The 15,862-nt window shown below is 36.5% G+C and overlaps 1 protein-coding gene across 10 annotated transcripts in view; it reads left to right on the top strand.

Moving 5' to 3' along the window:
* Positions 1-15,862, top strand: part of LOC123525825 (multiple PDZ domain protein-like) — a 284,883-nt gene that overhangs the window by 188,113 nt on the left and 80,908 nt on the right. For 9 of the 10 annotated variants that reach the window (XM_053538242.1, XM_053538241.1, XM_053538237.1 and 6 more), the window contains 8 exons: positions 766-970; positions 3,256-3,357; positions 4,273-4,293; positions 5,872-6,116; positions 7,032-7,159; positions 8,749-8,859; positions 9,287-9,382; positions 15,093-15,204. In XM_053538242.1, coding sequence (XP_053394217.1) covers positions 766-970; positions 3,256-3,357; positions 4,273-4,293; positions 5,872-6,116; positions 7,032-7,159; positions 8,749-8,859; positions 9,287-9,382; positions 15,093-15,204 — 1,020 coding nt within the window. The remainder of the gene's footprint in view (positions 1-765; positions 971-3,255; positions 3,358-4,272; positions 4,294-5,871; positions 6,117-7,031; positions 7,160-8,748; positions 8,860-9,286; positions 9,383-15,092; positions 15,205-15,862) is intronic. The other variant, XM_053538233.1, reaches the window with a different exon arrangement.

Raw genomic sequence — 15,862 nt, 5'->3', positions numbered from 1 at the left:
GTATGATATTAGGATCTCAGTCAGATTTGTTAATGGGTAAAATTAGGTTTGTATGTCCAGAGTTTTTTGCCCTTTTATTATCGAAGTAATGCCAGATTTCACTATATTTACTCTCTAGCACCTACATTACCAAACCATTCCCTATCCACATTTACACTGAATTTGAATATCTATAAGATTTTTCTTAAGTTTGTTTGATTATTGACCAGACCTGAGTAGTAGGTCCAGAGTTATGTGTCCTTGATTTGTCGAAAAATGCCTTATTACAGTATTTTTAGCTCTTTAGTAAAAGTTATCAGAAGGATGTGAACCATATTTAGATATGCAGTATGTCCAAAAATAGTATTTGATTTGATTCAGCTCTAGCCTACTTTATTCCTGAACTATATGTACACCTTTACTATGCAGACATCCAGAACATTAATGTAACATTATGCCTACCCTATATTGTATATTGCTTGCCCTACATCTTAGAGGAGTCTAAAAATGCACTTGTATTTCATTTGTGTGACAGAAAGGTAGTTTTATTGTCCAGTTTTCCAATTGCTATGAAAAGTTTACAGTTCCATGTTCTACCACAACCTTTTGTTAAATAATATAGGCTGGTTATTTTAAATATTGACAAGTGCTTGAAAAAAAGAATTACTTTTGATTCTAGTTATTGTGTAAATGTTGTAGATTTGAGAAAAAAACAAATTCTCTAAATGATAAAAAAGTGTTGGTGGTTTTACAGAAAATGTTAAATGATATATTTATGGCATACAGGTATGACAGTCGAGGCAACAGATAAAGGTATCAATGGTTGTGTTGTAAAATCTTTGACGAAAACTGGTGCTATCTACAAGGATGGAAGGATACAGGTTGGCGATTATATCATGGCAATCAACAACGAAAGTATGCGACGAATAACGAACACGCAGGCTAGAGTAATACTCAGAAGGGCCTCATTGATGGGCAGTGCTGATATAAGGTATACATTTACAATTTATGTCTGGGTCTTTCACATCATATATTCTTGCATAAGTTTAACTTTTAAGTTTATACTGATTCATTTTAGCTGATTGTGATGAAAGCTTCAAGCTTATTTGTACCACTCTCAAGTCTGCTTCTTGGAAAATCCAGTACTGGTGTCATATGAGAAGTCATCGGGGCTTGAACCCACAACCCCAGGGTTGAGCAGCCGACACCTTAACCACTAGACCACCGATCCTCTTAGAACACCTTGGCCAAAAGTACACTTCTGACTGTACTGTGTTATTCCTTCATCATTAACTTTAAGATTAAAATGATTTCTTCTTATAGGTATAGATATTTACTGCTATCCATAGTGCTGTTTATATAAAGAAACTTTGGAAGAAAGAGACTCAGAAAATTTTTCAACTCCCAACCTTGTACCTGACATCTTTGTTGCCATAGTATCAGTTATATTCTTGACATAGGTTACCATTTTAGTACATATTATATTGCTGCTGCTGCTCATTTAGAAGCTATGGCAGTAACACTACCAGAATCTCTCTCAGCTTCTACCATGATACCTGTATTTACATGACATATCAGTTAGTTGTTGTCGTTTAGGTATAAATTGTATTGGCAAACAGACCACCCATAAACTCTGTAAACTCGTAACATGATACATCTATTATCTATGTGACATGTAGGTTATCATGGTGTCAATAACATACATGACATTAATATTACCATTTTAGTGAAATTTATGTTAATGCTATTGCTCATAAAGAATTTACCAATAAGCCACAAAAAGCTCTTTTACATGGTATATCTGTTAAGTTGCCATAGTATCAGTTACATACGTGACATTTGCGTTACCATTTCAGTATAAGTTATGTGACTGCTGCTGATGGTGCTGCTCATGGAGAAGCCATGCAATAGTATCAGTTACATACGTGACATTTGCGTTACCATTTCAGTATAAGTTATGTGACTGCTGCTGATGGTGCTGCTCATGGAGAAGCCATGCAATAGTATCAGTTACATACGTGACATTGATTACATTTCAGTTAGTATGTGTGACTTGTATGGCTATCATAGGATGCAGTAACATTACACGTGACATTTCATTACCATTTTAGTGAATTTATGTACTGATGCTGATTGCTCATAAAGAAAATGCAATAGTTACAGTTACAAGTGATACATCTATGACTTCGTTACCATTTCAGTATAAGTTATGTGACTGCTGCTGATGGTGCTGCTCATAGAGAAGCTATGCAATAGTATCAGTTACATACGTGACATTTGCGTTACCATTTCAGTATAAGTTATGTGACTGCTGCTGATGGTGCTGCTCATAGAGAAGCTATGCAATAGTATCAGTTACATACGTGACATTTGCGTTACCATTTCAGTATAAGTTATGTGACTGCTGCTGATGGTGCTGCTCATAAAGAAGCTATGCAATAGTATCAGTTACATACCTGACATTTGCGTTACCATTTCAGTATAAGTTATGTGACTGCTGCTGATGGTGCTGCTCATGGAGAAGCTATGCAATAGTATCAGTTACATACGTGACATTTACGTTACCATTTAAGTATAAGATATGTGACTGCTGCTGATGGTGCTGCTCATAGAGAAGCTATGCAATAGTATCAGTTACATACGTGACATTTGCGTTACCATTTCAGTATAAGTTATGTGACTGCTGCTGATGGTGCTGCTCATAGAGAAGCTATGCAATAGTATCAGTTACATACGTGACATTTGCGTTACCATTTCAGTATAAGTTATGTGACTGCTGCTGATGGTGCTGCTCATAAGAAGCATGCAATAGTATCAGTTACATATGTGACATTTATGTTACCATTTCAGTATAAGTTATGTGACTGCTACATACGTGACATTTGCGTTACCATTTCAGTATTAGTTATGTGACTGCTGCTGATGGTGCTGCTCATAGAGAAGCTATGCAATAGTATCAGTTACATACGTGACATTTATGTTACCATTTCAGTATAAGTTATGTGACTGCTGCTGATGGTGCTGCTCATAGAGAAGCTATGCAATAGTATCAGTTACATACGTGACATTTGCGTTACCATTTCAGTATAAGTTATGTGACTGGTGCTGCTCATAAAGAAGCTATGCAATAGTATCAGTTACATACGTGACATTTGCGTTACCATTTCAGTATAAGTTATGTGACTGCTGCTGATGTGCTGCTCATAAGAAGCTATGCAATTAGTAATCAGTTACAGTTACTATGACTTTAAGCACTTACAACATATTTACCCTGTCTATAAGTTATGTGACTGCTGCTGATGGTGCTGCTCATAAAGAAGCTGTGGCAAAAAGACCACCAGAAAGTCCCTCAACTCCTACCATGATGCCTTCACCAAAGTAAGTGGGAAATGAAATTATGTGACATTGGATCAAACATCATAGTAGAATATTTAAAAAGATATTGAAAGTTTTGTGAAATTTATATTTTCTATAGTTTCTTGACTTAGCACTATCAGAAATATCTAGCTCTTTGCTGAAATATTTGCTCAAACTGATGTTAAAGACAAAAGCAGTTCTTTTTATAAGACATAGTACAAATTTCATAGCTGAACTGCAAATGTGTATTAAAATCAGTCAATCTTTTGTGTCCCATAAGGAATGCAATTTTTGTAATATAGGGTAGTTTGAAATAGTTTCTTGCAGAAGTGCTGAAAAGGACTTCTTTTCTTCTCTTTTATATTGACTTGCAATTTTCTAGTCTGTGTTATCTCAATGAATGAACTGTTATTGTAGAAAAAGATCTTAAAACATTTTTCAAAGGATGTGAAATATGCATGATAGATATTACATGTTATATGACAGGTTAGGATAGCATTCATGCTTTGTATAAATTTCCCTTCTCAATAAGTTGCTTATCGCGATGATTTTTGTACAGAATGTTCAACATGATGTCTCTCCTTTTATTGTCTGCCTAAGTTAGAATATGCATTGTTGTTAACTGTTGTGGATGGAGTTAAAAAATGAAATTGATAAACAGAAAATGTTGTCTTTGCATATTGGAATTTTAACTTTAAATTTAGAAAAGAATTTGAATCTTAAATACTCACATTTCAAAACACAAAATTTTTACAAACATTTTGTTTGACATATTTCATTTGTTAATGTTAACTACCGTATTGTGAGGTTAGTTATGAAATTTGATTAGAAATTGCGAAATAATTGATTTCAATATTATCTTTACAAAAAAAGTATACCTGTAATGAAAGGAAAAGTTATGTATTATATCAAATTGATATTTTGTTTTGCAACTAGGATATTTCCAAAGTATTATCGGTAAGAAAAAAAAAGATTTTTGCACTTGAAAGCTTAGTGTAAGCAATATCCATACACATTTCTGGCTTCCTATTTTAGTTTGCAATTCTTCCCTGGTTTTGATTATTGTTGTTTTCTGTGGTTTAATTTATTTCCTCTGAAAACTAGATAAAAACTAAGTTTTCTATAGTTTTTCTTTACCAAGGAGTGGTAAAAATTTATGATTTATAAGAGAAAGCCTTTATTAAGTTGATTGTGAAAAGCCATTGGTTAGTTTTAAGATAATTTTAGGTTTGAAATTTCTTGTTGAACCTGTGAAATCTCACTGTTTACTTTTGCGGCCTCTATAGCCGAGTGGTTAATCTTGCTGACTTCAAATCACTTGCCCCTCACCTATGTGGGTTCGAGTCTCACTAGTGTTGAATTCTTCATGTGAAGAAGCCATCCAGCTGGCTAACGGAAGGCCGGTGGTTCTACCCAGGGGCCCTCCCATGATGAAATAATGCATCAAAGCTGGGAAATTACCATCAGACCTATAATTGTGTTGTTTCGATGTTAAACCCAACCAAAAAAACCCAAAATCATTGGTTAATTTAGGGTATGAAATTGATTGTGAACTCATTGGTCCCATGTGGATCTGGTACAACTTGTTTATAAAAAGAATTGTAACCGCTTTCCTAACCTTACATGATTGTATTAGTGGTTTTGCTGTATTTCTGTGACTCAAGCACACATAAAAGTTTGATTTTGTACGTCATATTTTCATTTTGATGTAAATGAGATCTAAAACCAATTTTTAGTCCTGTTTGGCACCATGTAACCTGTATTTTTTGGTGCACCATAAAACCCAAGTCTATGAAAAGTCATTGGTTAATTTAGGGTATGAAATTTAATGTGAAAAGTCATTGGTTAGTTTTGGGTATGAAACTAATTGTGAAGTCATTGCTTATTTTAGGGTATGAAATTGATGGTGAAAAAATGTTGGTTACTTTGGGGTATGAACTTGAATGTGAAAAATTGTAGGTTAGTTTAAGGTATGAAATTGATGGTGAAAAGTGATTGAGTGTTATACCATTGACATAGTTATAATGTCAGTGTTTAGTTACATATCAGACATGGCCTCTCCAATTCAGTAAGATACAAAGACATCATATTTTACAATAAAATAGTTTTTTTAAGAATGCAAGGTTTGCTGTAGCATGATGATATAATTATTGTGTTTGCATGTCACCTGTGTGGATATTATATAGTTATATAGACTTCCTTTGAAATCACTGTCTGCACACAAAGTGAGTGATATTGTATATAGTTTAAATTGTGCAACTTAACTTTAAATATGTTCAGCAAAAATAAGATTTATGCACTCTGAATGTACAATGTTCACTGATAAATCTTTACTTTGAATAGCATGTTTTATTCTGAAGAAAATTTTTCCTAACATGTATTTGATATCTGTACATATTTTGTATCAGAATATGATATTGATGCAGTTTTGGTATAAATAATAGATTCTCATTAAGTTCTTTTACTGCAATTATTACAATACTAGCATAAAATACTGACTAGCTGAAGATTTATATGTGTATCTGCTACTTCCAGGTCCACTTTGAGTCCAGTCACGAAGCGATCCAGCTTGTCAGATGGTAGCGCCCCCTCATCACCCCTGTCTTCACCTAGAAAAACTGCCTCACCTGCAAGTGCAAGCCCCAAATCAACAACACCTCAAGTTTCACCTAGACAGAAAGAGACAGTGGTTGTAGGGTCAGGGAACCAAACATGGGGACCGCCAAGATTGGTAGAGTTGCACCGGGAACCAGGCAAAACATTAGGCATCAGCATTGTAGGTCAGTAAACGGCTGTTTGTTGCTGGCTAAAAGACGTTATCAAAGACTTTTCAAAATAGGGATACATTTCTTTTCATTCATTCACAAAGTTTTATTGTGATCCTGCCCTATTTTTTATGCCCCCAAAGGGAGGCATATTAGTTTTCAACTGTCTGTCCGTTCGTTCGTTAGTTAGTCACAACGTTAACTTTTTACATGAAGGCAATTTACTCGGGAACGACTGTACACAGGACCTTCAAACTTCACATGCTGATAGTACTTATTGAGTACACGACCCCTACTGACTTTGGGGTCACCAGGTCAAAGGTCAAGGTGCTGCGGGGGCATTTGTCACCATTAGTGACAGCTCTTGTTTAAGATGAAGTTCTCTGTTACATGTACATGGTGGGTTGACATGTTTCATGTAATGGAAGAGCACATAATCTCGGGAGTAATTGTTAATTACAGGAGGTGGAGTTGACAATTTCCATGTAATGGAGGAACATGGAGTCAGAGCAATATTTGTCTATTACAGGTGGTGGCGTTGACAATATCCCCATAAATGAGAACACATGATCTCAGGAATATTTCCTTATTACAGGTTGTCGGGTTGACATGTTCCATGTAATGGAGGAGCACATGATCTCGGGAATATTTGCTTATTACAGGTGGTCGGGTTGACATGTTCCATGTAATGGAGGAGCACATGATCTCAGGAATATTTGCTTATTACAGGTGGTCGGGTTGACATGTTCCATGTAACGGAGGAGCTCATGATCTCAGGAATATTTGCTTATTACAGGTGGTAGGGTTGACATGTTCCATGTAACAGAGGAGCACATGATCTCAGGAATATTTGCTTATTACAGGTGGTCAGGTTGACATGTTCCATGTAACGGAGGAGCACATGATCTCAGGAATATTTGCTTATTACAGGTGGTCGGGTTGACATGTTCCATGTAACGGAGGAGCACATGATCTCAGGAATATTTATCAAACATGTGTTAGAGGACAGTCCTGCAGGCAGGAATGGTACCTTGAAAACTGGGGATCGCATACTGCAGGTAAATTCACAACAGCAGACGGCACAAGTACTTAAATTAAGAAATAATTTATAGCAAAATCATGTATTAAGACTATTTATACACGATGGGCATAATAATTTCACGAGGGTGCAAAGTGAATAACTAACTCAGTATGTGTGTAAATAAATCAAGACAGTTGTGCAATGTGACATTTCGTTTTAAACATGCTATTTAGTAAAATATTTGATCAAATTTGAAAGCACTATTTCTTGATGCATACATGGCGCTAAATATCACCTCAGTGTGATGTCAACATAATATCGTTGTGATGATTACAGCATTGATAGTCATATTAGAATGTTCATTATTATACCCCCACAAACAGAGTTTGAAAGATGTGTATAAGAGTCCTTTTTGGAAGGTTGCAAGGGTATTAATGTTTAATTTTGATATTTCATTATAATGAATGTCATGTTAAATACAAAAGATAACTACTCCTTCATTCTCACACAAGTTAGGCATTATAGGGACCACAATTTAAATCTGCTTTTGCGTATATCTTCAAAATATCAATACAAAGTAAAGGAATTTCAGCATTATGTAAGAAACAAAGTTGCTTATTATGTCTCCCCCGCCCCCCACACAGTGGTGTGCGAGACATATTGATTTACTCCTGTCTGTGTGTGTGTGTGTGTGTCTGTCTGTCATAAAGCTTGTCCGCACTCTTAAGTCGAACATTCTCATCCAATCTTCACCAAACTTTAACAAAATGTGTTTGCCAATAAGTTTTCGGCCAAGTTCGATAACAAACAAAATCGGCCTAAACGTTTAAGAATTATGGCCCGTGAACATAATTACCGATACAGAGTTGTAGACAGGTTACTCCAACTCCAACAGATACCAATAGGCTGCAAACAGTATATAAAGACAGATTTACTATTCAGATGATTAGGCAGTTGAGGAAGACATGCGCTTTTCTCGAAAGCACCTCTAGTTCCTAGATGTATTCGTTTGTGAAAGTAAATGTTTAATAATGACATTTATCATTTTTGAAAATATTTAAAATGTTTAATATATTTAATCACTAGTTTTATTTTTATTTTACAAAAAGTCATGTCAGTAAATCAATACCAAATGGACCACTTTTAAGAAATGATCAATTTTGTAATAAATTCTGAGAGGAGGAGTTCATTGTTGCTTGAAAAGAATTGAATTAGACCCTTTAACCCTTGAATAAGACCCTTTAACCCTTACAGTGCTGGACACAATTGATTCTGCCTTTGCGACCAGTGTAGATCATGATCAGCCTGCACATCTGTGCAGTCTGATCATGATCTTCACTGTTCGCCATTCAGTCAGTATCTTTTTGGTAAGCACCCCTTTTAACTTTCAATGGTACTGTCCAAATTGAAAGATGGACAAGTTCATTATAGAAATTTAGCAGAGTAAAGGTTAATGACTGCATAATAAAGCTTTAGGTACCTATCTTGTTGTGCAAAGGATCCAACAGTTCTAGGAAATTTTGATATGTCAGTTTTAAGTCTGACATGTTTTTTCTTCCTTACTCCTATAGAATATTTCAGAATGAAATATTTAAAATGTATTATAGATGTTTATTTGTATTGTAGGTTGATGGGAAAGATCTGAGAAATGCGACACATGATCAGGCTGTAGATACGATACGACATGCAAGTAATCCTGTACGATTTGTCATCCAGAGTCTTACTGACCCAGCTTGTGTAAGTACAGTTGAACCTGTCTTAGTGGACACCTGTGCTAACCAGCCACTTGCCTTTAGCAACCAGTAAACTATCATCCCTGATTGACTTTCTGTTCTAATTTTAGATGGTCTTCAGCAGTCAGGAACCTTAAGCAGAACCGTCTCATGACATGGGTTTTGTTTGTCTAGAAATTCTGGTGTAGCAAAGATTACTGCGTCAAAAAAACATTCAAATAAACTGATTAGAATTTGCCTGGTTTGTGATCTAATATGATCTTTCTCCTAAGATAAAAAATTATGATAAAGTGCAAAAATCAAGATGTTGACTGTTTGTGGCAGACATTGTAACAGCAGTTGAGTTAAGATACAATCATATGTTTAAGGTGTTAAAAAGTTTATTTTGTTCGCACTATTTGTAGACAATGACGATTTCCTTTGTTTTACAGCCGAGGGATTTAGAAACAGACAATAAATCTGTACATTCCTACGATGAAGGTCTACAGTCAATGCAGCAGTCAACACAGGTTGTCAGTCAAAACCAGGTAATGTTTAACACTTTGCAGATCATACAGGATGCCTATTCTCAAGTCCATATCATGTCAGATTCCACGCTGCTTGAAAGTTTTGTGGCATACTTTTCTCATAGCTCCTCATGGGGCACTGGAGGTCAGGCATGCAAATTATTTTTAGAAAAGTTCTCAAAACATGCATGTTTTTTGGTCTTTGGTATTTAGGAAAACAGTAATACACAAAAATTTTCAGGGGAGCTTACCCCTGCACCCCTGTACATCCGTAGCAAGATGAGCATGCACATATAATTTGGTCTAGCTATGTCCTGATAACATCATGGAGTATTTGTACAACCTAAACTCTTTGATCATCTTGGGTTAATGTAAGGTACCAGTATTTATAGAGGTAGGAGGTATTCTATAGGTATCAAGTGTAAAGTTACCATATGTGTCATAACTTCGCATTATGCTTGGTGTGGGGATTAGAGGGGAGTTTATAAAAAGAATTGAAACATATATTGTGTAATTATGGAGTTCAGCACCCACTCTGCCCATATATTTCTTTTACTTATCCAGTGCATTAGACAATCCAGCCTCCAAAAGAAACTTATAATTGAATACATTTTGTGCAGACACTTTCCAGACTCTCATTATTTTGCCTACAGTCTTGTTTCAGACATAAATATTTCTTCAGTTAATTTATTTTTGCTCAGTATCATATTATATTGTACCTAATAGTGTTGATGGACAATTTATTTACATCCAGCCATTTTAGATAGAAATTATCTATTTTTGTCAGTTATTATTGCAGTCATGTTCTTGTTTATTTTCTAAGGCTGTATGTTGTAAAGCAATAATAGATATTGATCTTGCCAATAGAATTTCTTCATGTTTGCATAGTGATTTTTTATGCCTCCAAAGGTGGGCATATTGAAATTGCACTGTCCATCCGTGTGTGTGTGTGTGTGCGTCTGTGTTAACTCTTGTCCGGGCTGTAAATCTGCCATCCATGAAGGGATTTTGAAATAACTTGGCATAAATTTTCACCAAAATGAGACAACGTGTCATGCGCAAGACCCAGACCCCTTGCTCCAAGGTCAAGGTCACACTTAGAGGTCAAAGGTTAACAGTGTCTGATTCATGTTAGGTCCATAACTCTGCCATCCGTGAAGGGATTTTGAAATAACTAGGCATAAGTATTAAATTTTACCATAATGAGACAATTTGTCATGCACAAGAGCCAGACCCCTAGCTCCAAGGTCAAGGTCACACTTAGAAGTCAAAGGTTAACAGGGTTTGTTTCATGTCCGGTTCATAAATCTGCCATTCATCAAAGGATTTTATAATTACTTGGCATAAATTTCCCCATAATGAGACGACATGTCATGCACAAGATCCAGACCCCTAGCTCAAAGGTCAAGGTAACACTTAGAGGTTAAAGGTTAACATGGTCTGTCTCTTGTCAGGTCCATAACTCTACCATCAGGTCAAAGACAAGGTCTCAAAATGTTTCATACCTAAACTGTTCTGGCGTATTTTGCACAGACAACTGTAGCATTCTTGGGCACGCTTTGGGGGCATTTGTTACTAATAGTGACAGCTCTTGTTTTATGCTAAGTCTGTTTGTCAGTTTAAGTTAACAGTTATTTCTGTTAGTAAAAAAGTGTTTATGATTTCTTCATGCCCATTCAGTGACATTCACTGGCTGCAGGCTGGTTTATTAAAAAAGTTCAAAGAGATTTTGGTGTTTTTGCAGAACAACTGCTGTTGTAGTTGAGTAAAATCTTTATAATAGATTTTCTGTTTATATAACATTGTCCAGCTGTTTTGCTTTTTGTTTGATGTTATTGTTTATATAAAATACCAAGCCTGTTAGTCCTGTATAACAAGAATTTTGAAAAGTTAAGTTTCTCTTTGTGGGGTAATATTGATTGAGCTAGAAATAACTGTCCTAAAGTTGTTTCTTCATTCATACTTGATCATGTTCTCAACGAGCATATGAAACACCACATATCATTAGGACAACATCTTAAAAGTGAAAGTTAGTTCTAAAAGTCGGTTGGATGCATCGGGATGATATTTACCTATCATGTAGTTACCTCCCCTGATGTTTTTATTAAAATGAGAGTAGGGAATACCCATGTGTAAATTTATACATGTTTGTTGGAGACTAGTGATAGTATGCCCATGACAGAAAACATACCTGGCTTTTGTCCTGTCTCTGTCTATATTTCAATGGTTATGTATGCATTTTTATGCCCCCAAAGGGAGGCATATAGTTTTTGAACCGTCTGTCGGTCTGTCCGCAATTTTCGTGTCCGGTCCATATCTTTGTCATCCATGGATGGATTTTCAAATAACTTGGCATGAATGTGTACCACAGTAAGACAACGTGTCGCGTGCAAGACCCAGGTCCGTAGCTCAAAGGTCAAGGTCACACTTAGACATTAAAGGTCATTTTTCATGATAGTGCATTGATGGGCGTGTCCGGTCCATATCTTTGTCATCCATGGATGGATTTTCAAGTAACTACGCATAAATGTGTGGCACAGTAAGACGATGTGTCGCGTATAAGACCCAGGTCTGTAGCTCAAAGGTCAAGGTCACACTTAGACGTTAAAGGTCATACTTCATGATAGTGCATTGATGGGCGTGTCCGGTCCATATATTTGTCATTCATGCATGGATTTTAAAATTATTGGGCATGAATGTGTACCACAGTAAGACGACGTGTTGCTTCTAGACCCAGGTCCGTAGCTCAAAAGTCAAGGTCACACTTAGACGTTAAAGGTCATATTTCATGATAGTGCAATGATGGGCATGTCCGGTCCATATCTTTGTCATTCATGCATGGATTTTAAAATAACTACGCATGAATGTGTGGCACAATAAGACGACATGTCCCATGCAATACCCAGGTCCATAGGTCAAAGATCCTAAACTCTAACATCGGTCATAACTATTCATTCAAAGTGCCATCGGGGGCATGTGTCATCCTATGGAGACAGCTCTTGTTAATCAAGAGTTGAAGTCTTAGTCTGTAAGTTCAAAACTTGTTGGTTTTTTTTTAGTCCCCCGCCACAAGTGGTGGGGGGGTTATAGGAATGGTCTCCGTCCTTCCGTCTGTCCGTAACACTTTAGTGTCCGCTCCATATTTCCTAAAACCCTTGAAGGATTTTCATGAAACTTTGGTCAAATGATCACCTCATCAAGACGATGTGCAGAACCCATGAGCCAGCATTGTAGGCTCAAGGTCAAGGTCTCAACTCAAGGTCAAAGGTTTGAGCCTTCCATTTTGTGTCCACTCTATATCTCCTAAATTCCTTGAAGGAATTCTATAAAACTTGGGTCAGATGATCACCTCATCAAGATGATGTGCAGAACTTATGAGTCAGCCATGCCGGCTCAAGGTCAAGGTCCCAACTGAAGGTCAAAGATTTGAGCTTTCCATTTTGTGTTTGCTCTGTATTTCCTAATTCCCTTGAAGGATTCATATGAAACTTGGGTCAAATGATGACCTCATCAAGGCGATGTGCAGAACTCATGAGTCACCCTTGCCGGCTCAAGGTCAAGGTCACAACTCAAGGTCAAAGGTTTTAGTTTTCCATTTCGTGTCCACTCTGTATCTCCTAAACCCCTTGAAGGATTTTCATCAAACTTGGGTCAAATGATCACCTCATCAGGAACTCATGAGACAGCCATCTCAACTCAAGGTCAAGGTCAAAACTCAAGGTCAAAGGTTTGAGCTCTGTATCTCCTAAACCCCTTGAAGGATTTTCATGAGACTTGGGTCAAATGATCACCTCATTAAGACGTTGCGCAGAATTCATGAATCAGCCATGTCAGTTCAAGGTCCAGGTCACAGCTAAAGGTCAGGGGTTTACCCTTTTTCTATCCATAGCAGCGGCGCAGGATTTAGCTGTCTTTCAGACTGCCTTGTTGATATTCCTATACCAGCATTGTGTCTCTTGTCAGATTAGGACACTTTGTGCTCAAAACCTTTCGATTTGTTCCCACACCAGCCAAGTTTATATTTATGGCAGTGATATGTTATGAGAACAAACTCTTGCTCATACCTAGTTCACTGAACAGCAAATATTGTGCCAGCATTGATATTACATTGAGTGTCTTTTCATATTGAATTTATTAAAAAAGTTGAATAAAATAATAAGATGCAAGGCTCTGCCGAGCATTTTATTAATTTTATTCAACGAGTTTAATAAATTCAATGTGGAAAGTCACAAAAGTAATGTTCTTTTTATCACATGTTAGCTTTTCCTGCCAAAACATAAAAAATCTACTTTCTTTAACTATTATAAACAAGTCAATTTGACCAACATCTCCTGTACTTTAAAAGACATTGACGTCAAAGCTTTATTACACTAGTGTATTATCAATTTTATTTATACATGTGATAAATTTAAATACAGCGCAGTAGTCAAAAGGATACAAACACATCCTGTATTAGAGATTTAGTGCTTTTCTGATTGAGTTTAAAGATATGACAAGGGTACAAGGTTTATAAAATTATGCTGGAGACCACTCTCATTCTCTGGCATCTGATTGGTGTACTTTGAGCTCATCTTTCAATTTAACCAGTGGTAAAGCTTCAATTTAAACTTTCTGTGTTAACCTTCACCTTGACTTATGACTTAGAGTTCTTCTTTATTTCAGTTTTTACTGACTTAATCCACTTTGATTGTGAAGAAAACTTTCAAGTCTGTTTAAATTTCTTTCAAGTCCTGGAAAGATTTAGTTCTAATACCAGGTGCTATCTTGATAAAGCATGACTCATACCAACAACCTCCCAACACTAGTTCACCATGCTTTGAGGACAAGAGTTGCTTTTTGAAAGGAAATAGCCCCTTTTATTTGTTACTTCTGTAAAGAATTTTATATGTCTAAGAAAGCTACGTTTCTGCCAGTGATATGGTTGTGGGAAAATGTTTGCAGAATGAAAATGTTCAGCGTAGAAGATATTAGAAATTCAAATCTGCATCATAAAACAAACTACTTAAAAACATATTACTGGAAAGTTTGTAGATTTAAATCTGGAGAAAACACCAGAACCTATAAATTACTGTATATTTAATAACCTTTTAAATAGACATTAATATCATGAAGTTAGATTATTTTGCAATTATTTGTAATTTTTATCTTCATGTATTGACATGAAGTAGTTTCTTACAAGCTGAAACAGATATATTTTTGGGCCTTTTTGTCTTAGCCCTTATCATGCCAGACACGATTGATTCTGCCTTTGTGACCAGTGCAGATCATGATCAGCCTGCACATCCATGCAGTCTGATCATGATCTGCACTGTTCACCATTCAGTCAGTATCTTTTTGGTATGCATCCCTTTAACAGTTAATGGTACTGGCCAAATTGAAATATGGATGCGTCCATATAGAAATTTAGCAGGGTAAGGGTTAACTTTTAGTAGTGACTTAAATTGTCTCCACAAGTTCCCAACAATAGATAGCAGTAGAGGAAATATATTATATTATCATCTGTTACATCATCATACTGAACACTGGTCACTTTCGATGGTCAGATGCATGAATTCCCTATTCATAATTGTTGACTCTACCTGCTGGGCTAAATGGGTGGTCCAGGGTGTTCCAAGTACTCACATGGGTGTGTTGTAAATGTTGGAGTGTGAGCTTTGAAGTCTGACTGTATGTGATAAACTGTGACCACTCTTAGTAGATTGGTTTATGCAGTCAAACTGTATTTTTTCAGGTTGTGGAATCACCAGTGCAGGCAAGTTCTCCTGTACCAGCTACAGAAAGTACCCCACCCACTACAGTTAAACCTGAGGAGGAAGTTCTGGACCAGTTTGGGTACTCGCTTGGTGAGTACATGTGTAGTGTCAGAGTTCATATTGTGAATGTATCTTATTACAAGATAGGTTAAAGTGTGTGGCATATCTTGATAAATACAAATACAACTGATCATTTTTATATAATATTAGAAAGCTGATAGCATTGCTAGTTAGCCTAAGAGAGTTGAATGATGTTAGCACAACAGATTGGACATTATATGTAAATTGTTTGGGGAAAAAAAACAACAAAAAAACTTTTTTCTCACAAGTAGGTAGTTGTTTACTTATCACATCACATATCACTGCTCCACCTTTCAATACAAGATTCATTTGAGCCGCACCATGAGAAAACCAACATAGTGGCTTTGCGACCGTGTGCATCTGTGCAGTCTGGTCAGGATCCATGCTGTTCGCTAACGGTTTCTCTAACTGCAATAGTCTTTGAAAGTGAACAGCATGGATCCTGACCAGATTGTGCAGATGCACAGGCTGGTCTGGATCCATGCTGGTTGCAAACGCGGTTTTCTCATGGCACGGCTCAAATTTTGCACAAGTAGTCATTTGTCAGTTACAGATGCTTTTAGCTTTTCCTCCTAATCCACCAGTGAACTGGTCTACTACATAATTATTTCTCATATTGGTTGATCAGAACCCTTGTTGGGGTTCTGGGACTTTCTGGAACCAAGAA

Source organism: Mercenaria mercenaria, chromosome 3, assembly GCF_021730395.1.
Source record: "Mercenaria mercenaria strain notata chromosome 3, MADL_Memer_1, whole genome shotgun sequence".
Taxonomy (NCBI): Eukaryota; Metazoa; Mollusca; class Bivalvia; order Venerida; family Veneridae; genus Mercenaria; species Mercenaria mercenaria.
This window is presented reverse-complemented; position numbering and strand designations above follow the sequence as displayed.